Here is a 24477-nt window from a genome sequence, read left to right on the forward strand (position 1 = left end):
ACTGGATCATTGCCTTGAACTCCCAGTTGGGATCAGAGGTGTCATACTGAGACTCGTACTGCTCCCGTAGAGCCTGCTGCACAGCCCGCCTCTCGTCCCGCTTCTGCTTGATCTTCTCTATCTCCTTCACCACGTTCGACTTTCTCCGAATCCCTGGAACTGTCACATGGATACACTTCATGATCGTACATTCAAAATGACCCAAAACACTGGATGCAAACAAAACAAAAAAACCAGCATTTTGACACAAAACAACAACAAACAACAAAAACGCCTAGGAAATGAAAACGAAGAATGTTATGTCTGTTCCCTAGTTTCATGCTACAAATATGGAAGATCTTTGGCTCAAGTCAGTCTGTTCCCTCTATACCTGGTTTTATGTTTTTCATGTTTGCTCCAGTCTTAAGGATCTAAAAAAAACTTATGACTTGTATACATTTTGTTGGATGCATTAAAAATCTGTTTTTTCTGCTTCAGAATAGGAAATGCTTCCCAAAAAGCAAACCATTTACCTCATGAATATATGATACATCATCTTTAATTTCATCAGAAATGGTAAACAATCTGAAAAAGTAACTTAATGCATTTAGACATAAGAAATGGACATACTGCTACTGAACTCACATCTTAAAAAAGCAGATCATTAATTTTATCTATGATCTTGAAAAATATGCATGAACACATTATTAATGTTCAACAAAAAAAAGTGGTCTTCTAAAGTTTCATAAAAACAAGCAAAACTAAAAGGACTCAGGAGAGTAAAAACAGTAATCCTTTAGCCCAAGGCATTGAAAGATCTATATGTATACCGATTGATGGCTGCTGACTTTTTTCCCATCCTCCTTCTACTTGCCCCCAAGACAACAACAAACCATCTGGGTATTACCCGGGCCTTGGCTTCTTACCTGAAGGGATAAACGGCTTTTTAGGGTCCGGAGGTTGTGAGGGTTCTGGCTGGCGATTTTGTTCTCTGACTGGCTGCCGTACGTAACTTGGCCTGGCACGCGATGTGGACACTGAAGGAAGACATCATCATTGACACAACTACTGAACTAGTCAAAGCATCTGAGTGAATCCGTTTGCTCTCACTGTATATCTATATGTATCATTTTGAATGTTGTAGCCTAACAGTAATATACTGAATAGCATATCCTCATCCTTTTATTTGCTTTATGAAACAATATTCTAAGAACAGTTTCCATTCATGCATTCTTTTATTTGTGTGTGTGTGTGTGTGCGAGTGTGTCACTATGTGTTTTGCCACAAACACATTTCATTTGTTTTGCCCGTATGTTGTTAATTTTTTTTTTTTTAATCATTTTTCCACCCTTATTTATTGAAAGCATTCTGGGACCCTGTGGTATGGAGGCAGAGCGCATTCCAACCAACCATTATTACCACCATCATCATAATAATCACATTCCTCTTCCTCACCTTTGTTGGATACTCCGCCATTGTTCTCACTCTTGCTGCTCTGTAGACACACAGTCATTGTCAATAATTATGATACGCATATATATAAAATTATATATATATTGGTGTGGAGCCAGAAAGTTAACGTGAGAAATTAGTGTGATTAAGTGTGTGAATGACAGAGTGAGCAAGAGTGAGTGAGAGTGTGAATGTGTTGTGATGTGTTGCGTTGCATTGCGCTGCGTTGTGTGTGTGTGTGTGTGTGTGTGTGAGTGTGTGAGTGAGTGTGTGTGTGTGTGTGTGTGTGTGTGTGTGTGTGTGTGTGTGTGTGTGTGTGTGTGTGTGTGTGTGTGTGTGTGTGTGTGCGCGCGCGCGTGCGAGCACACTTATTTTTGGACATGACTTTGTGAGTTCATGAACATGCTCATGTGTGGTTGGAAGAAATGTGTGTGCATGTACCAGCATAGTGCATGTATATGGTTAGCATGAGCGTGATGTATATATATAACAGTGTATATGATAGTAATATATGCACAATAAATAAGTGGTTCTCTGCATGTGTTGTATACCTATTGCTGTATCTGACAAGAGTGTGCATGTTCAAAATGCAAATTGTTCACATCAATACATCCAAAAATAAACCTATTTCAGTATTAGAGATATTTACAAACAGATACATGTAAAACTTTTAAAATAAATTTCAATTCTACTCATCAAGCTTCATACTCTTCTCAAATCCTACACTGATTAACTTATCAAGTTAGTAAAGAATGAAGAAATAAAGTATATCAACAGATCAATAAATGCACAAATGAATGGTTAGAACAAATCAAAAAAGAACAATAAACAAACAAAAAACACAACCAAAAACAAACAAAATAAACCTTACATGATGTTTACGATTCATTTTACACCAGGAAAATCTTCTAACCTCTGAACACATCTGATCTTACTTGTCAGATCCAGAAGTTCACCGCCTACATCAAAGGCCAGATAAGAAAAGAAACTATCCACAAAATGTCACTAAAATTAACTTCAAAAGAACCTCGCCAAAATGAAAATTAAACTAGAATCTCACTGTGTAAAAAAGCAATTTAACCAACAGTCAATGCCCTAGCTCTGATGAAATAGTCAGCTGGAATGACCGAGCAAAGCACAAAACCAGCTTTGGTTTAAAATACAGGACTGGTGCCACCCTGTCCTTACAAACACAGCTGCAGTAATTAGTGGATCAAAGCACACCCTGGTGACTGTTGCTCTGGTTGCAGTGTATCCCCTAATAATTAGCACAGTGATTATATGAATTCTGACACCAGAACCTACTGGCACCTTATCACCACTGCAGCAAATTCCTGTCCAACAGATTTGTTATACAGTCTGACAAGAGAGGTTTAAGCTTGTGAAAACCCTTCATTATCTGCAATGAAGTAAACAGGACAGTGTTTCAGCTCCTACATGGATCTTTTACTTCTGACACAAATACCTGGGCAGCATTAAAAAAAAAGAAAGGCCACTCAGGATATTCTCTGAGCTGATCCCTAAGAAAAGTCTCTCGGGTGCATGATTATTTTTCAAACAGACAAAATTGCAATATCAAGTATTATTTTTTACGCAAGTGAGTAGCCTTCTTTGACTGAGAGATCAGTTTAACTTGGTAGTCATTAAATATTTTTCAATATTAAGCAAACATGAAAATATGGATTTGCATCACGACTTATAAACTCAATAGTAATGCTTATTTCATATCTAAAACTGCTTCATATCTTAATTCAAATTCCCCTAAACTAGGCTAAAGAAGAAAATTGTTGCGAAATGATTGCACATCTGGCCACATTCAACAACACTGCCCAAACTACCCTTGATTACTGGCAGTTCTGCCAAATGGCAATGAAGGGCAGCACACACAAATGTGTATTCTAAGACTGACCACACTGTCACCTGTCCAAATAAAACAAGCCATTCCTACCTCCACACTAACCACTACTTGTACAACTTATATTAAGATGCAAACTCTGACTTCAACAAAAGAAAAACAGAATGTTTGTTGTTACAACCTGAAGCAGTGAATACACACTGAACCAAGATTTAAGCACTAAAGCAGAGCAAACATTGTAGCAATTCTGACAATGAAATACAATTCTGACAACAAAATACAGTAAGGTTTACTGGTAACAAGTGAAAAGATGCATAGTAACTAGTACACACTCTACCTTAGCACCCACAGCCTTGCGCTTTGTTGGCTGGGGAATCTGACGGCCTGCACTGGCACGTGCTGAGCCTGAAGTGCTCCTAGCTCTGGTGGGAGGGACGCTTTTCTTCCCTTCCGAACAACTGTCAGCCACGCTAACAGCGTCCTCATCATCTATCACACAGCCGCCCCCACTTGCCATTTCTCCCGCCTTACAAACCGGGCGCTGTGTGGGAAGGGATAATGGGGCAGAATCCAGTTCAACTTTCACAATGAATGACACGATACAACCACCACCATGAACCACAAAAACTCACAAACGATACATATCATACAACTACAAGGGACAGTCACCAATGCATCAAAGCAGAGGAAGAAGCCAAAAACAAAAGGAAAATAATGCACTTTTCAGCAACTGTAAAATGATTTATCTGATGTTTCATGAATATATATTTTTTACACTATATAAAAAACCCAGAAAACTCAACATGAGCTTCAACATATCTGATGCATTATAATTATATACTTAGTCCAACCATTAAACAGCTGATGAACAGAAGAATTTCAGACAACACACACATGCTGATCCGGTGTAGATAAATTTTGAGTAACTGTCTGCTGCAGGAAATGACTGTTCAAAGTTACCTTATTTCAGACAAAACTGACATCATATTTCCCCCCCTAGTTATTTTTTTTCCCCATCTAATGTAATGCATACTTATAAATGGTCATGAGTGACTGCACTAAATGCTTAATGACAATTTTTTTTTTTTTTTAGCTTCCTGATACTAAGAAATCTGGTCTAATTTTCATTAAATGTTACTTAAAACATCACCACACTTCTTTTTTTTTTTTTTTTAATATATAATTCCATATCATATATTGATGTAATTTACACTTGTTTGCCAAGTACATTCCACAGCAATATTTTTCCTCCTCTTTCTGCAAGGTGTAAACATCATCATAAAGACCCTCATACAGAAACAGAAAACCAAAAACTTTACATGCAAACCAAGCACCAAAAGCAAGTATCAACAAGAAAATGCAGACATACAAAGAATTTTAAATGTAAGTATAAATTAAATATCAATATAAAGAACCATACTGAGCACAATACTGATCTTAAGAAACCCTATGCAAAACACCAATACCTACGACCTCCCTAACACTGTCTGTATTTTCTGGTGGTTGTTTTTCCCCATAGATTCATTGTTTTCAACTGGCTTGACAGATCAAGCATCATTTTATTTTAATCTACAGCTCAAAGTCCCTCTTCTGAGATATGTGTGTAGGGCACTCAGCCTTGTATTACGTGTCATGTACTTTTTTTGTTTATACTTCCAGTTTTCTCAAACACACTTAGTCTGCCAAAAGATATAGTATTATATCACCTAAAAAATCAATGAAATCTTGAAATCCACTACACTGTGTAGAAGTGATACACATTATTTAAATAATTTAAACAACACACCGACACAAAACCCTCACATCCATACCTCTCCTGCGTCTGCATTTGAGGACCCATCTTTGTGATTAAATACATTGGGATTCAATGCATATACAGCATCAAAATCAATCTGGAAAATAAATCAAAACATGTTAATGCACACAAAGTAGTATAAGGGATGGGGGTTCTATATGTAACGGATTTAAGCGCCCATAAGGCGCAACAACGCCTTAAACCATAAAAACGAAAAACCCGCGCGATCGTTTTTTTCGGCTTAAAAAGGTGTATGGAGAGCCAAATCACTAGATAAAAAAAATGATGGTTAAATATGTGTATGGAGAGCCAAATGGTCATGGGGGTTCTGGTTCATAAGACTCCTTAAAGAGAGGAGGTATCAAGTGGGTCAACCGTTCACATATGAACGTTTGACCTAGTTAGCTTTTTGGATGGTACTGAGAGGAGGTATCAAGTGGGTCAACCGTTCACATATGAACGTTTGACCTAGTTAGTTTGAGTACGCGCGATCCTTAAATATGTGTATGGAGAGCGAAACGGTCGCCCCGTTCCCCGTGTGTGTGTGCGTGCTGGCAAGCTAGCGACCGCTTGGCGTGTGTGGCCCGAGTTGGGACGGGATCAATAGCTAAGAGTGTGGTCCCGCCCGCGCGCACAGCCTGCCTCGCAGATCTTCCCGCCCGCGCGCACAGCCTGCCTCGCAGATCTTCCCGCCCGTGCGCACAGCCTGCCTCGCAGATCTTCCCACCCGCGCGCACGGCTTGTGATCACCCTTTTAGAGAAATACATTATATTGTAAATATAGAAAAAATGCCTTTTCCGCATAACATTTGCGAGTACCCCAAAGTTAAAACAAGTGGAGTATGCGGCCGACCTTGCATGGGACTCTATTGCAAAGATCATATTAAATGTCATAGAAAAGGAATGCCACTTCCAGTACTTTGTTTAAAATGCAACCTTTATGTACGCACGAAGTATGCTATTTGTTGTACATGTAAGTATAAAAAAGAGAAGCCTCCTCCCGTGGAGAAAAAGATCGATCCTATACCCGATTGTGGAGAACATTCAAGCAACTCTGAGGATGAGGATTATGCTTCTGATGATGAAATTGACCCTTTTGAAGCCTATTCTAGAGGGTATATTCCACCCTTTGGTGGAGTTATCATTGGATTCAGAGATTGATCAGCTTGTGAAATCCTATTAGAGAAAAGATTATATATAGAACATATTGAGAGTAAAAATGGCGCAACGATATTCTGAAAAGTATTACCGTGATCTTGCTTCTAAAAAAGAGATTCCTAATCATGAATCTATGAATAAAACTGAGTTGATTAAAGCACTGGGGTTTGATGCTTTGGAGGGGGAGACCAATGCTACGCTTAAAGATATTGCACGAAAGCTCAAAATTCGTGGTTTTAGTAGAATGAAAAAAGATGAACTTATTAAAATTATACGTAAACTACAACATAAAGCTGAATCCACGGAGGAGTTTGGTAGTATTATTAAAAATTATAAACTTGCGGCTCTTCCAAATGAAATACATCCGCTTTCGTTTATGATGAGTAAAGTGAACACTATTAACCAAAGAGCTATTCCACTGACCAAACAAAATATTGTTTTAACGGTGGAGTTTGGTCAAATTAAAAATGATGATACTACTGTAGCTGTATTTCGATCGGAATATCAAAGTATTATTGATTTTGTTGATGATCAAGATACTGAAAAACAAATAAAACATATTTTGTTAAAAATAGAAAATTTTACAAATGAAGGTTCAGGATGGTTCATTAAAAGAATCTTTAGTTTATGGGTGAATAGAGTTTCTATTACATCTCCAGGATCCTTTATTGAATCACCACAGTGGTTAAAAAATAAAAGAGCTGTGATTAATATTAAAAATAAAAATGATCAATGTATAAGACATTGTTTACGTGCACACAAGTTTCCAACAAAAACGAATTCTAATTTAACTTCTGCCTATCCTTCTGATGATGGGTTAAATTTTGAAAATATTGACTTTCCTACACCTATAAAACAAATTACAAAGATTGAGACTCAAAATAATATTGCTATTAATGTATACTATTTAAAAAATAAAACGATTGAACGTGCAAGAATATCAAAACAACCCGCCAACATGGAGCGTATTAAACTTCTTATTATAGAAAATGAAAATGGTGGACAACATTATACTTATATTAAGAACTTTAACAGACTACTTAGTAATACAAACAAACACAAAGCAGCTATGTACTTTTGTGAGTATTGCTTGACAGGTACAACATCATCAGAACTTTTAGAAGAACATATTAAGCGATGCGCGCAGATCAACCACAAGAACTATTCTCGCGTTGAGATGCCATCGGAGAAGACAAAAATGATCAAATTTACCAATTTTCAAAATCAAATGCAAGTTAGTGATGTGATATATGCTGATTTTGAGGCGATTTGTAAAGAAATAAAAGACGATTCCGATTCGAATAATACCATCAAAGAAAGCGAACACATCATCTCGTCATACGGGTTTGTGCATGTTAGGTCTGATGGAAGGGCGTAGAAACCGCAACTATTTCGTGGTGAGAATGCGGTCAGTCATTTTCTCGAAAAACTTCGAATAACATATCATACTGTCAAGGAATTGAAAAAACCAGTTCCAATAAAGGTGACCAAAAAAGATAACGAATCGTTTGAAAACGAACGAGTTTGTTGGATATGTAGAGGGGAACTACTCGCAAATGATAAAGTAAGAGATCATGACCATATCACAGGGAACTATAGAGGTGCCGCGCATGCATCGTGTAATCTTAAATTGAGAATAAAACCCGACGAATTTGTGTTGCCGATATTATTTCACAACCTCAAAGGTTACGACTCTCACGCGATCATTTCGGAGCTCGCGAACAAAGGTGGTGGTAGAATTACGTGTATCGCGAATAATAAAGAGAAGTACATCACATTCAGTTGGGGAAGGTTGAAGTTTTTAGATAGTTTCGCATTCTTGAGTTCGAGTCTCGACCAGCTTGCGAAGAACCTTCCGGATGATAAGAAGTTTTTAACGCGCGAACATTTCACAGATGAGGAGGAGTTCAAGCTCGTTACGAGAAAAGGAGTCTTTCCGTACGAATATATTACCGATTGGAGTAAATACGAAGATACAAAACTACCAAAGAAAAGTCATTTCTTTAGTAAACTTAACAACACGGATATATCAGAAAGTGACCACAAGCATGCCAAGAATGTGTGGAAGAAGTTTAAATTTAAGAATCTAGGTGATTATAATGATCTGTACTTAGTCACTGATGTGCTGTTACTTGCCGATGTGTTCCAGAATTTTAGAAATACGTGTTTGCGAACTCATAATCTCGATCCTGTTCATTATTACACGCTTCCCGGAATGTCTTGGGATGCTTTACTCAAGAGTACGGGAATAGAACTCGAACTGTTGACGGATATCGAACAATATAACATGATAGAGGCGGGAATACGCTGTGGAATCAGTATGACTGTAAGAAGATACGCGGAGGCTAATAACAAGTGTATGAAAGATTACAGGCCTGAAAAAACGGATTCCTATATCATGTATCTCGACGCGAACAACTTGTATGGTTGGGCGATGTTACAAGCTTTACCCACGGGTGGATTTATCTGGGATAACGATGCCAATCTCGAAAAGATTCTAAATCACCCCGACGATGATGAGACAGGATATATTGTGGAGTGTGATATCGAGTACCCTAAGGAATTACACGACGAACATAACGATTATCCCCTAGCTCCTGAGAAAATAGAAATAAAACTCGAAAACCTCTCACCCTATCAACGACGCCTTCGTGAAAAACTCGAGATGCGCGGAAAGGAAACGAGAAAATTAGTTCCGAATCTATGGAATAAGGTTGGTTATGTCGTTCACTATAGAAATCTCAAGCTATACACGCAACTTGGCATGAAAGTAACTAAAATCACAAAAGTGTTAAAGTTTAATCAAAGTCCCTGGATGGCGCCCTATATATTGATGAACACCAAACTGAGACAAGCCGCTACTAACGATGCCGATAAAGATCTGTATAAATTAATGAACAACTCGGTATTTGGTAAAACTATGGAAAATATCAGAATGAGAACGAATATCAAATTATTCAAGTTAGATGAAGAGGACAAGGCACGCAAACTAATAAACAAACCGGCTTATGTCGATCATATGATCATCAACGAGAAACTTCTAGCGATTCACTACAAAAAAAATAAGCTTGTGCTCAATAAACCTATCTATATCGGGATGGCCATTCTCGACCTATCAAAGTATCTCATGTATGATTTGTATTACAACCACTACAAGAAAAAATATGGAAGTAGATGCAGGTTGTTATATACTGATACCGATTCATTCATTCTCCACGTAGAATGCGAGGATTTTATCGCTGGTATGGATGATAATGTACATGACCGCAGTAATTTTCCAAAAGATCATCGATTGTACGATAAATCGATAGAGAAAGTGCCAGGATACATGAAAAGTGAGCTCGGATGTAAACCGATCCGACAATTCTGCGGCTTGCGCTCGAAGATGTATTCGGTTGTAGCGGATGATGGATCAGTTATCAAGAAAGCCAAGGGCATAAAAAAAATGTGTGGTGAAGGATGAAATTGAACCCAATATGTATAAGGAGTGTATTGATCGATCTGTTCAATTTACTAATAGTATGAGAATGTTCAGATCGTATAAGCACAAGATGTACACGATCAAGCAAATGAAGACATCACTCTCACCGTATGATTCCAAACGCTATTGGCTAGATGATGGTATTACATCTTACGCCTACGGGCACTATGGTATTTCTGTATCGTGAGGAACAACCATAAGCTCTTCGTGTACAAACCCTCTGGATGGGCCATTTTGTAAATAATAAAGAATAGGATCGCCGGGCATCATACGCTTAATATTATAAACTTTAAGAGACCAAACGGGATCCGTTGCTCGTTTGCGAGCTCCACCCTCGAGCTCACCGGGCTCATACAAGTACCGAACTTGCACATCACGCGGTAACTCTCCTTTATCATCTTTAGTCGGTGCAGAGGATTCGGCTTCTACCGATTTGGCCTTTATTGCGACCGACGGTTTCTTACCTATAAGTCTCGTCACCTCATTATTCAATGCAGCCACAACAGCCGGTAATCTAGTGACCCATTCTGTTGATCGATTCGGCGATTTCATTTCAGCCACATATTGATGACTAAACAATCGTTCTGCCAGCGTACGATTAAATCTTTCTACAATAGCCTGGCTTCTGTGTGTCTTTCCACGCCTTACTTTTTAAAAAATTTTGTTCACAGCACCCATAAACTCTCGGCCAGGATCTACCTGAAGAAGTTTGGGCAACTTCAATGGGCTACGGTCGTAAATACGTAAAAAAGCGGCCGCCACTTCGACGCTGTCTTTCGTTGTCAGGGGTTCGGCTTCTTTATATCGACTCGCAACATCAACGACAGTCAGCGCATACTTATACGTCTTACGTCCCGATTCTGTCATAGGGTAAAAATAAAAGGTCAGCCTGATGAACCTCATTTGGGACAGTAATATCAAATTTTGCTCTCGGAATATACTTTGGAGGGGGTAGATAAATTTGCCATATAGCTTGTTTTTGTAACCATTTTCTAGCCTCATCCTCAGACACCTTGGCTGCTTTCGCGAGTTTTTTAATCGCCGAATAACCCTTCCAATAACCGCTTGGGCTGTAATAGATCTTTTCCATTTTATTTAAGAAAGTAAATGTTTAATATTTTGAAATCGCAAAATCAAAAATGACCATGGTCATGATAATAAATACGTATTCTCGATCTTTTTGTCCCTCTGAGGGTGTATAAAAATCTGAAAGTTGGGGTTTATGAGAAAGAGGGGGTAGTGGCTCCCCCATCACTTTATAATATTCTTGCATAGCCATATCCACATCCTTAAACGTGTTCACAGCATGTTGTTGTTGTCTTAGTTTTTCATTTATATAATCTAAACGTTGAATCCTCTCTTTCTGCCATTCTGCGGTCGCTGCCTGAAGTTGTTCTTGCGCTTTGTTGTGTCGTTTCTGTTCTTCTAACGCGTCTGAAGACCCCAGTTTACTAAATAAAAAATTACTTCCGGTAAATGCTAAAGCGTTTACTATTGCCCCACCAACGAGTAACGCTACTGATGCCATACTATAATGATGATATTATTATTACTTCAAAATATCATGTGGGAGAATACCTTGTTTTTCCAACATACCCTTCGTAGCCATAGCGAGGGCTATATCCAAAGTGACCATCCCGATATCTTCGAGGTTGAAAGCCAGTCTACGTGTCGGGGCTTTCGTAAATATTAATTTTGTCAATCTCGAGTAACCAGCGGCCAATGCGCTGACCACAACCGCGTGGTATACAGTGTTTGCAATTTCTTTACCGTTTATATTTGGCGTTGCCATTGTTTGTTGTTTATAAATAGTGTTCAAATTAATGTTCAAAACATGATAAATGGGTTGGGTTTTGTTACCACAGGTGGTGGTGGTGGTTGTACTGGTTTTTTCGACCGATTAAAATATATGTAAACACCACAACCTATTATCATCGTAGCAGCAGCAATATACAAGGGATTGATAAAAACGTGATCTGGTCTCCTCGATGATGGTTCTTCTTCTTGTTCTTCTTTCGCTTTTCGAAGTTTTTCGAGAAGTTCATGTTTTGCTTTTCTAGCAGCAGCACCTTTTCGACCCGCTTCAACTTTCTTCTGATTCTTTGGTTTTGTTACTTCCTCCATTATATTTATTAAATTGACAATGTTTAACAGTAGTTACAGCTGTGGTGAGCGGAGCTAAGAACATGCCAAATCTGTGATATAGTTCGCAAGTAAAGCTGTTAAGCGCATGTCCCAGGAATGGATCTTGCTCGAGATCACTATTTAATTTTGTTTGGTCATCAATTGGGAGATACATACAAACTGCTCTGGTATACAGTTGTATAATTGTATTACCGAGTGATTTTGTAATCATCGATCCTAAACTCGCTTCGTATCTCGTATAAAGCTTGTCTATATCCGCATCTTTCATCACTTCGATTTTATCAACACTAAACTCTTTCCCTAAATATTCTTTTGCTCCACCGGCTGAGACCACCGCCATAAGCCTGTCGCGTTTGGGATCCTCGGATAGTAATTGGTCCATCTTCTTATATTCTATATACCTCCTTTTAAGTTTAAAATAATGAAAAACTACAAATCCAACGACTAAAAGTGTTAAGAAATTGCTAACCAGTGCTAAGGAATTGTTAAGCAGTGTTAAGAAATTGTTAAGCATTGTTAAACAGCTGTTGATTATTACTAGCAAATTTTATATGCAACTGGTTGATCAGTTTTTAATATCAACTTGGAGTGTTTGGTATTTGCCAATGATTTCCTAACCTCTTTACGTTCATTTTGTGTTGGAATGACATCGTTTTCTCTTAAACACTCATCAAACGAGTCCCTATCCTTACAGTGAAATAAAGCCACCCATTTTGTTTGTTCGCGAAGGTCAGTAAGAACCGAGTTGTATTTCTGAGTCAACACCCACACAGACTGTTTCGCGTGTCTTCCAGAAAATGCGAGTTTACTCAACATTTGCTTCTTTTGAGTAAGAGCCTTTAAGTCACTACAGTCATCGATGATGTACAACGTTGGCTCCCCGGCAAATATTTCAAAAAACAGCCCAAGCCATTCGTGAAGTTTATCACCGGGATTAACGGTGTATACCCCGCGGTCCTTTCTTACCCACACTCGGGATCAATAGGCTTTATTATATTCGAGAGTAGGGCATAGAATTACAATATTCTCGAACACACCACGATATGTCGTTTGTAATAAATCTAAAATAAATTCGGTCTTACCGCACCCAGTTTGCCCGCAAATAATTGCGGAATGTGCTTCTTTAGTAAACAGCCTCGACAAATCTTCCATCTTCTATATTTAATTGTCCATCCATAATTACAAATACATACGCATTTAGCGGTTCCGCCGTTTCAGCTTTTTTCTGAATCTGAATCGTAATGCCTTCAGACGCATTTTCGATACGACATCCACTCCTGTGAAGAGAATTATCATCTGTGGTGCGCATATCCAACCAAAGAGCATAATTATTCGTGAAATATTCGCCGACTGTGACATCCACTAGTTCTAAATCTTTTACCACTTTGTCTACTTCGGGGTCGCGTTTTTGCGTTCCGAAAAACTTTCTGATTTCATCCCATTGTTGATAGAAACGCATACCTTGACTAAACAGTTGATTGGGCACACCTTCGATCGTCACTTCAACCTTATTGATCTTAGGATTGTAATACTCATCAAACAACAGCAGTACCCCCTTCATACTTTTTGCCGGCACGTCGAGATTAATATTCCAGAGTGTGTCAGATTTGTCCAGAGGAATTTTACGATGTCGTAGTATTCTATCATATAAAATAGCGAGCCTACCCGAATAATAACCGGCTATCTGTCTCGCAAGTTCGGGTTGTGTGACTTTCTCAAACTCGAGACTAATCCCTTCCATCGTATAGGATACATCCGGGTCTGTGCTGAGGATAACCTTGTTATAAGCGTTAAAGGTAAGTTCATACTCCAGGCGATTGCCGAGAGCACTCTGATAAAATGGTGCATGAGATTCTAGCAATTTGAAATCAAGCGGAATACAAAATCGATTACCATAAGCCTCCGCAATGGCGGCATCTCTAACGATAGTGTTATCTTTATTATCCGCGTTAATACGCAATCGTGTCCCATTACGGTGTGTAGTTAAGTCAATACCTTGATAAACGGCGTTTCTTCGTTCTTGTTGAGTTCGCCAAAGATCTCCATAAGTATAAAATACATCACTATCTTCAACGCTCATGATTTCATTACCGGAAATGCGAATGGTTGTTTTACGTACTATGGCTCTACCAATATTATCAACGAGTGTTCTGTTCACATCTGTTGTAGAAGTCAAAGAAATTTTGAATGCTAGTCGAACACTCCCCGGAACGATCACATCGTCAACACCTAAATTAGGAAAGCGTACAAGAAGTTGTTGATTCTGATCGATAGTTGACGGATTGTTAGTAATCACGACAGTCTGCCGCACGCCCTTTATCCCCCGCGGCTCCCGCAAACTTCTCATTGGATTAAGCTTTCTTCCACTCATTTTTTGTTTTATATAGATATAATGAAACTTTATATTATAAGTTTAATATGGCGGAAGGGTTCGCAGAAGGTGGTGAGTCAATAATAGAATCTGGTTCCTTGCAAACAGAATTATTAAAGAGCGCGGTTGATGATTACTATGATGCATTTGGACAAGAGCCCGATGTTGGGCGAAATTATGCCAATTTTGAACTTGATAGTAGAGGTACACTACGATTAAAAAATAATCCAGATTTTAATATCATTAACGTCCGCACGAAACAACCCCTAGCACTTTCAACACTAGCGGGAAAACCTGGTGGAGCAAATATTATTCGCGAGGAACTTGGTTTTGTAGACTGGAGGAAAAACTTAAAACCCCAAACGGTCGCGGCTCTCCAAAAGGTTGAAACCAAACTGGGCGAAGAAATTGAGATGGATGATTTCTCGCCAAATACAACTGATGAAGTACTTAAAACTATAGATGATCCTCCCCTGGATGGCACCGATGAACTGGGTGGTTATATTCGTGAACTCAAAGGTTTAGACAAAGCCATGCAAAGACAGCGTGGTAATCTTTCTGACAACCTCTCAAAACTCTCTCACCTGGATGAAGAAATGTCAACTTTAAAAATAAGAATTCAATCTGCGGAACTAGCTGATAAACATGAAAGCGAAATCAAACCCTTGCGTTTACAATTAGACGATCTAAACATCAAGCGTGCTGCACGACTAGAAGCGATATCAACACACAAAGAAGCGCTGCGATCTCAAATCAGCAGAATGCGTGAAACGATACGCAGAATTCTTGAGGAGGACACAACACTAGCGGAACGTATTCGAACGCTTTTTAGAGAACAAGGTATTACTATCGTTTCCATTCTTACTGCCTTTGGTATGATTATCAGCACTATCGTTTTGGCCGTCACGGGTGGAGGGGGCACTCCACGGGCGCCGGGTAAAAAAGATGACAACTGGATAAGAAAAAGACTTAAAGATTTGGGAGAATTACTTAAAAAATTAGGTTTAAAGGTGATTGATGCCCTCCCAGGAGTCATTGGGGCTATTGTTTCGTGGTTATTAAGCACGTTGGGTAAAGCGGTTGGGTGGTTAGCCAACAACCTGTGGGCACTCGTGCTCGGTGCTGGCCTCCTCCTGTTTGATTATTTAAAGAAGAGAAAGTAAATACCACCTAGACCTATCAATCCTAAAGTAAGAGCGACTTTATAGTCTTTGTGAGTTGTTGGCTCTTCTTCGTACGATACTTTCGCTGGTTTGAGTTTAAATTTGTTATCCGAAGAACCTGCACCATACAGAAAGGGTCTATTACCAGCACCGGTAGCTATTGCAAATCCTGGTCGAGATGTTTGTATTAATTTTTTATTTCTATAGGTAAGAGTGCACCACCCGCGAATGCCTAACAAAACTCTCGTTTCACCCGCTCCTGTCCTCGGTGTTGTCAAAGGCTTGTGTGATTTATAATCGAGCACCGTATTACTCGCATCAAGCATTGCCAAGTCTGCATCAGAAGGTGGCACAAGAGCCCAGTGACCTCTAGACCATTGAAGAGCTTTTCCTGATGGGGCAACAAAATAGTATGCATGTACATTTGGTGGAACACTTTGGGTATTGGGTGGTGGAACACTTTGGGTATTGGGTGGTGGAACACTTGGATGTTGAGTAGGTGGAACACTCTGGGTATGTTGGGGTGAAACACTGGGTAGGTGGTAGTTCGTTTAATCCATCATTAACACCAATATTCTGTTCTTCTGTCGCAATGACAATTTTATTATTATAATTAATGTGTGTACCAACCCTCAATGCCATATCAGATGGGGCCATATAAAGGCCAACACCAAATGCAAAGTTTACTTCGGATCTCGCGTACTGGAGAACGTCCTGGTATTTTTTTATCGCCGTTTGTAGGTTTTCGGGGGCATTAATCGCATCTTCAACATTGGCTAAAAATTGTTTTTGCGCATCAAATCCAGTTCCTTTTGTTGTTATACTCGTGCGCGTTTGCGCTTGTGACCCTATTAGAGCCCACACATAAGTGCGAATGCTATCGTTGAGACGAACTATCCCCGCATGTGTAAAACCCAACCCCTTATCAGGAATAAATGTTGTCCAAGCCCGGGTGATGTCCACCGTATGTCTGATTGTATCGTGGGGGCTAAAGAACACAGGTCACTCTCCTCTGTTTCTCATTGCCTGTCGTGCAGCCCCACCGGGGGTCTCAGCCTGAATAAATTCTCCCAAACCAAAGCCATGCTTTTCTATTTTCTGTCTCTAATCCCTCTGCCCAAATTCGGCACACAAACGCTGATAAACTGCTTTATCAAACGGATTATTATACATGTTAAATGCTTGATCGGTGGGTAGCGGGATTTTTAACTCGTCCAATAACCTCTGAATCTGATAGTAAAAATGAAACCTATACACGGCTCGAATAAACGGATCAGAAGCTTGAAAATGTTCTTCCGTTACTCCACACCCGGTGGTCGCGCACCATACCACAAAATTGATTTGATTCTGCCACCACACTATCGGGTTGTTTCTCCACGCAAGCCAGGCTGCATTCATCGCGCGAATATCCCCAGTCATAGTGGGGTTCGCATAAGACTGAAAAACATCAGGAAACTTGGCGGTAAAAGAATATTCGCTGTTCACGTAGATCATTTGCGTACAACTTATTCTTTTTTCTTTATACCCGGTTGTATAGGACGCGTCCTTGTTGAAGCTGTAAATTTTCTTATTCATAGCTATGTATATAATAACAACCGATATTCAAAAAGACGAATTACCGCGGTGCATACCTAATCAAAGTGGAAGACTAGAAATCGCGCTGCGTGAAATAACTTATTATCCCAACTGGAAAAATATCAGTGATGAGCTCGGAAACAATTTCTTTACTACTACCAATCGTAAGATAATAATCCCAGATGGTTATTATAATGTGTGTGAATTGAATAAAGAAGTGTTCACCCCCCACGGTGCAGAGTTAGACTTGCACGCTCCGAGTGGCTATCTGAGAATAAAGAGCACCAAATCGATTGAACTTTCTGAGCGTCTTGCACATACTCTGGGGTTCCCCAAAAAACTCATCGCGCCGGGAATAATGGTCATAGGAAACAGGCATCCGCGGCTCGCGATACATAAAGCACTTTACATTCACCTCTCTCAAATTAGTACCACCGATAATTTCTATAACGGATTGCCTTCTACGTTGTTACAATCAATCCCAGTAGAAAATGAAAGATGCGGGGGTGGTCGAACAACCACGTTGACATCACCCCAATACAAAAGACTTTCTCACGGAGATTTACCACGTTTAACACTTTCTATAGTAGATGAAAATCATAATCCCGTTTCTATTGATTATTTAAATATTACATTACATATAAGATATGGTTGAACCCTGCACTACGCTCAGTTTAGTTGATCTCAGAGATACAGAGGGATTTGATGTGCCGGGAAAAGAAAATCAGTTGTACGCATTCCAGCTTTCTGAAGGAACATACAAAAGAAAAGAAGTAAAAATTGGTGATATCGTGAGTGAGGATGATGTTGTCAATGATGAGCCCTATCAACTTGTTCGTTTAAACGGTACATGGCAGCTAAAACCCCTCGACAAGTGGATAATAGATTTTAAAATTGAATCACCTTACATTACCAAAGAAGAAAATAATAATTATAGAATAAAAAACAGTGGCTGGATGTTCGCTGATTTAAGAGCGTTTGATGTAAATTTAGTAAAATACCAGAAGAGGTGTTATGTGCTTAAGAAACACTCGAAGGTTAAATCTGTATTTGGAATACATTTTTATGAGCTAAATAGTTTGTGGGGCTTCCGTCTCCGTATTATTTATGATGTAATTCTTGGTGAAGAGCCTGATGATTTTGCAGAAGTTTTTCAATGGTTTTACATTAAATGGCCCAAAAATCTTGCAAATCAACCCCTGAGAATCACCATTGAAAAACAAGATGATGATGCTATGCCCAATGATATTATACCACAGGGTAGTCATATAGAATTCTCGCTTGAAGGTATTGCCACAAAACAGAAAGCAGTGAGTTTTTGGATCCACCCCCGTCTTCCTCAAAATATTTCCTTTAGAAGACTACGTTGCACCAATTTGAATATTTAGAATATACTATAAATATTAGAAATGGTTGATCCTGGAGGGCCAGGAACACATAATATCAAACCCTGCACTACGCTCGGTTTGGTTGATCTCGGAGATACAGACGGATTTGATGTGCCGGGAAAAGAAAATCAGTTGTACGCCTTCCAACTTTCTGAAGGAACGTACAAAAGAAAAGAAATAACGAGTAATGGTGGTGTCAACAAATTCAGCGAACTTGCAGACGTGAACGTTGACGGTGTTGTTGTGAACAAACCACATCATCTTGTTCTTTCCGACGATGATACGTGGGTACCTTATCCGGTGGATAACTGGGATTTAGATTTTGAAATAAAACAACCCTATGTTAGTATTGGAAGAAATCACGCTCTACAAAAAATACAAAATAGTGGTAAACTGTTGGCTTCCTATCATACGCGTAAAGATCTAATCGTCGTTAACAGCGACGACTTTGGATATGTTATTGGTATGAAAGGTAAAAAGACTGGTACACTGCGGTTAATTAAAGAGTTTGATTTTGAGCCGCCTATTCAGGGGTCAACTATCGTTTAAGATATACTCCTTAGTGGGGTGCCAGATGATTTTGTAGAAGTTTTAAAAGGGTTGCAGATAAAATGGCCTGGAAATCTTAAAAATAAACTCTTGAGAATTACCATCAAAATTCCAGTGGTTGGCCCATCTGATCAACCCGATCCCTCTATAGAATTCTCGCTCGAAGGTGTCATCAAACGTCCATCATTAGATAAAATATCTCTCGACTTTATTCACATCGGACCTCGACAACAGACTTGCAAAGGCAAACAGCGCATTTGGCAGGCTGTACAAGAGAGTGTGGAACAACAAACACCTGAAGAAAGACACAAAGATCAGCGTGTACAGAGCTGTTGTACTGCCCACCCTGTTGTATGGCTCCGAAACCTGGGTCACCTACCGGCACCACATACGACTGCTTGATCGCTTCCACCAGCGCTGCCTTCGCACCATCCTCAGCATCCACTGGAGTGACTACATCACAAATGTCGAGGTCCTGGAGCAGGCAAAGACTATCAGCATCGAGGCAGTGCTGCTAAAGACCCAGCTACGTTGGGCAGGGCACGTGTCCAGGATGGAGGACCACCGCCTGCCCAAGATCGCGCTGTATGGCGAACTGTCCACTGGCCACCGTGACAGAGGAGCACCCAAGAAGAGATACAAAGACTCCTTGAAGAAAGCTCTCGGTGCCTGTCACATTGACCATCGCCAGTGGTCCGCAGTAGCCGCTGATCGAGAGACCTGGCGACGCACCATCCACCAAGCTGTCTCCTCCTTCGAAAACAACCGCAGGGCCAGCCTTGAGGACAAACGCAGGAGGAGGAAGAACCACGACGCTGCAGCCGCGAACCCAGACCAGACTTTCTCTTGCAACCGCTGCGGCCGACTCTGCTTTTCCCGCATTGGCCTTGTCAGCCATGAGCGTGCCTGCATCAGACGTGGACAACGCCCTTCCTAGATCTTCGTCAGCGAAGCCAGGCCATGATGACACATATTTAACCACCATTTTTTTTATCTAGTGATTTGGCTCTCCATACACCTTTTTAAGCTGAAAAAAACGATTGCGCGGGTTTTTCGTTTTTATGGTTTAAGGCGTTGTTGCGCCTTATGGGCGCTTAAATCCGTTACATATAGAACCGCCATCCCTTATACTACTCACAATGAAGAGCCCAACCAGGTCTTCCATACAATATCAAACATTTTGACACTAAATTACAATGTACAATTGATACAGACTGCCAGTTTGGAAACTCCTACCTCCCCAATTAGCAATGCCCCCCCCCCCCCCCCCCCCCCGACCCTTTTCCCCTCATAACCTGACCTCCCCTCAGCATGTATATTCAAAATACAATATATACAAGTCATAAAAGAGAAGATGGATAAGTGCTTGTTTACGACAGCATTAAAAAGCATTTTTAAAAACAACAAAAAACTAACTAAAACAGTAAAAGGTCCCACAAACTGTCAGGATAGTTAATTCATGTTAACTGTGTGAAAAGCTCAGTATAGAAAAGCAATGCCCAATCCTCTCCTCATGCCAACCTAACTTTCCTCAGCTGAAGTCAGATAACTCTTTCTGCCAGGCTGGAGTGAGGAAAATCAGAGTAAAATGCCTTCCAGAGGACAAAACACCATGCTGAAATAGGGAGTCAGAATTTGATCACTGATGAACACTGGATCAGATTCAGAAGTTCAATGTCGTACTGATTCTGCAAGGTGCAACCTGCTCCAATAGTACAGTTCTGCTAAAAATAAATAAAGTGAAGTTTTCAAATGTTATTTTTTCTTGTAAAAGACAAATTCCAAGTCTGAAGCATGTCACAAGTAATGCTTAAAAAATTAACACAGTGAAACACATGAAACAATCCAGTCTAATAACACCTAGTGAATAGACGTTAAAACTTAAACTGAAGATCTCACACATAAAACAAGTCTCACCTCTTTTCCCTTTGTTTCACCTTTCTCAAACCATTCTACCGTCACACTCAGTGTCTCTTGGTTGACACCACTGATTACTGCTGAGTGAATCCGTCCTGAACCACAAAACACATTTAAATAATATTATTTATAATATTTGTAATAGAAAGAGAAATTTTCTGTTATTATCTAATGACTCGGATGAATCTATCTATTAATATATATATATATTATATATATATATATATCACTATTATTTCTTTTTAAATGGACTACAAGGTGCCCCACCCAAGAGGGAAAAAAAGGGGGCAAGGAATATACTATTTCTTACATCCTTGTATATTTTTAAACATTAACTGATTAAGTACATATCTCATTACAGAACAGAACAGAACAGAGCAGGTCGACAAGCTTGAGAGGCTTTCCTGTTTTTTTTGTTTTGTTTCGTTTTTTGGTGTGTGTTTTTTGTTTGTTTGTTTGTTTTGGTCTCCTACTCTGGAATCAAAAATTCATATTAATCATCATTGTCTTTTTGTTAGCTGCATTTTCGGGTAATGTTCAACTTTAGAATACTAAACTCAAAAAACAAAGGGTGTTTTAGGCTCACCTCGATGCGCTGAGTTGAATGGAACCCTCAGCTAAGCTCTAGGACCACTCCTTTCCCATGAAACTGCGACAAATACACAGTAAGCTGAGTACTCCTTCCCCACCTGCACGCCATTTTGACTGCAATGAAAACACACAGAGATTGATGACGCGACCACCCGCGTGATCAGCAGTCAAAATGGCTTGCAGGTGGTTGCTCTGGCTGTGATCGGCTGAGCTTACTGTGTATAAAATTGTCGCAGTTTCATGGGAAAGTAGTGGTCGTACAGCTTAGCTGAGGGTTCCATTCAACTTAGCGCATCGAGGTGAGCCTAAGACACCCTTTGTTTTTCGTCTAAACAGCCCCCCTGAGTTTAGTATTCTAAAGTTGAACATTACCCAAACAGTCTTGTGCTTGACATACATGGAAAATAAATAAACAAAACTTTAAAACCCGGACCGCGAGTTGAAATTTGAATCTTGTTCATCGAATGAATCATCACCCGCTGGATATAGTACACTGCAAACTTCATTTAAAAAAAAGTCAATAAAGAAGCAGGAACAGCGTGTGCAAATTCTCTTCGTTGGTAAACTATCAACAACAAGCCACCTCATTATTATTGCAACATGAACTTGCATGTGTTTCGTTTTTTTAATTCCAAACAAATTCATGACTCTTGACACTTTCGCGACAGTCTCAAAACCATGCTGATTACAGATTAGCAACCCGGCTTACCATCAGTTCGCTGAATGTCCACATTGACTCCAACCTGCAGCGATGCAATGTCAGCCATTCCCACACAAATAAAAGTACAGAAACCCAAATCCTCTTATGCAAGTGTTTTTGACAATTTGTAACAACTTAGTTCGTTGACCATGATAAACACAACCCTTCCGTTGAGAGTTTTGAAAAAGATGTCTGCGCATGCGATGTTCGAATACCTGCGCATGTCAACAGAGCTTACAACACGCTGAATGGTTCGTCTGAAGTTTTGTTCACAGCATGCCAAGCAGACGACAGGTTGAAGGAAAAAGAACAAAATTTAATCTCTTCTTCCAGTCCTTTATTCCATGTGTGTGTGTGTGTGTGCTAAGTGATGAAAATTAATAGTGAACTGCGCCATTTTTTACGAAATGGGCTCCCACCTCAGCCCGCCTCCCCACCCCCGCCCCCACCACATGACCTCCCACTGACCCCGGCCGGCGACCCATTTTTTTCCGACTTCACTAAGAATTTACTGAATTTATATAAAAGCTTCACTGTGGCGTGAGAACAACCATCAACTTGATTCGCGGGCGGAACTCCAAATCAAATTGTTCAGTTATGAATGTATGAATTCAACTGAGGCCAATGAAAATCCAGTCATTTTACACCAATATCTCAGTGTGTCAATGCCGGTACGAGATTTTGACGTACTAAATTTTGTTTGGTCTCTGAGAGGCTGGCAATGTATATTTCACTGCTGGACAGTGGTAGAGAGCTCGCATTTTGTTTTGCAATAAACTGCAACAATAGGGATGGGAAAGAGTACTTTTTGTTAAAAAAAAAAAAAGAAAAAAAAAAAGCACTGGTGAAAAAGCTATTAAATTATTTTTTTGACATCTGTGTGTGTGTGTGTGTGTGTGTGTGTGTGTGTGCGTGCGTGCGTGTGTGTGTGTGTGTGTGCGTGTGTGTTTGCCATCATCTCTTTATCTCTTTCTCTCTCTTCGCCGCCTCTAAACTGTAAAAAAAAAAAAAAAAAAAAAAAAGAGAGAAGTTAGCGCTGTTCTGTCTTCAGAAGAAGTTCCCTGAAAACATTTTTGTAGCAAAAGTACCGTTCTTTGCCATCGCCCAAGAACTGTCATCTCTGACACTAGAATTCTGGTGATAAAACATGGAATGAAATTCCAGACTATCTGAAAAAATAAATCTACTTTTGTATGATTTTTTAAGCATAAAAAAAATATCTGATGGAACAATTATAATTTTTTTCCTGTATGCCATTATATAATGTCTGGGCTTCTAGTAAGTCGATAATTTTTATTTGCTCTTCAACAATGTGTGACCAGGAAAGAGAGCTCAGAAGTATTTGTGTGTATTAATATGTGTGTATTTGTATTTGTGGATGTATTTGTGTACATGATGTGTGTGTGCCGGTGTGTGTGTGTGCGCGCGCCGGTGTGTGCGCGCCGGTGTGTGTGTGTGTGTGTGTGTGTGTGTGTGTGTGTGTGTGCACGCACACACTTGCTTGCTTGTGAAACTGAGTTTCATGTAATCGTTGATGTTTTTGCGTTAAATTTTCACGAATTTTTTGTTGTTGTTAAGATTGTCATGGGTGTTCTCTGCTGTTTTGTTATTCTCATTTTTATTATTTACTATTATTATCAATAATTCTATTAGAGGAAATGGTGTAAAGAAGCTTTCAATTTATCCTGTTTACCGTCAATAAAACATCTGTCATTGTTATTTCACACACACACACACACACACACACGCGCGCGCGCGCGCGCGCGCACATGAATATTCGTCGATGAATACCAATGCTCAACTGACGAGTGTTGCAGTGGCGAGTACGAGTTTCACGGACGATCACGCTTTCAGTCGCGTTGTTGTGTGATTATTTTTTGTTCTCGTTGGAACACAACACACACGTTTCCATGACTGGAAAGGATGAAATGTAGTTTGGTTATGGCAAGATTTCCTTTCAACTCCCGCTCCGCTTGAAGACAAAGACAGTGCGATTAATGTTAAGATTGTAGTTGTCTTTTGATGCGTAATGTTTTGACGTGGGTGTTTAGAAACAATTATAAAACCAGTTTCGAACAAAATGAAGATTAGAAAATAACTTGGGAGGGGGTGGGGGTGGGGCAGAATGGTAACTTTTAGCGAAATTTCTGGGATGCGAAAAAATTACTTTAAAACAAAGTGCGTGGGAAAACCTGCAAACTGAACACCTATGCGATACTTTGTTTGACACCGTTCTTTCTTCCAGAATATCCCTATCCCTTTTCCACGTTTGAACTGAACCAAGGGGAAGATTCCTATCCTTTTATACTTTACAGCTTTTTTCAGAAATGGTCAGTTTAGTGAAGCTACAATGTTCCC

At 39.7% G+C, this 24477-nt stretch overlaps 1 protein-coding gene across 1 annotated transcript in view; it reads right to left on the reverse strand.

Moving 5' to 3' along the window:
- LOC143280326 (kinesin-like protein KIF2A) overlaps positions 1-22268 on the reverse strand; it is an 84591-nt gene extending 62323 nt beyond the window's left edge. Inside the window, exons 1-7 of the mRNA XM_076584961.1 lie at positions 22129-22268; positions 20829-20923; positions 5098-5178; positions 3624-3827; positions 1435-1474; positions 906-1016; positions 3-159 (exon numbers count right to left, since the gene is read on the reverse strand). Coding sequence (XP_076441076.1) covers positions 3-159; positions 906-1016; positions 1435-1474; positions 3624-3827; positions 5098-5178; positions 20829-20923; positions 22129-22186 — 746 coding nt within the window. The 5' untranslated portion in view covers positions 22187-22268. The remainder of the gene's footprint in view (positions 1-2; positions 160-905; positions 1017-1434; positions 1475-3623; positions 3828-5097; positions 5179-20828; positions 20924-22128) is intronic.
- Positions 22269-24477: the final 2209 nt, after the last annotated feature.

The sequence above is a fragment of the Babylonia areolata genome, chromosome 3, assembly GCF_041734735.1.
Source record: "Babylonia areolata isolate BAREFJ2019XMU chromosome 3, ASM4173473v1, whole genome shotgun sequence".
NCBI lineage: Eukaryota > Metazoa > Mollusca > Gastropoda > Neogastropoda > Buccinidae > Babylonia > Babylonia areolata.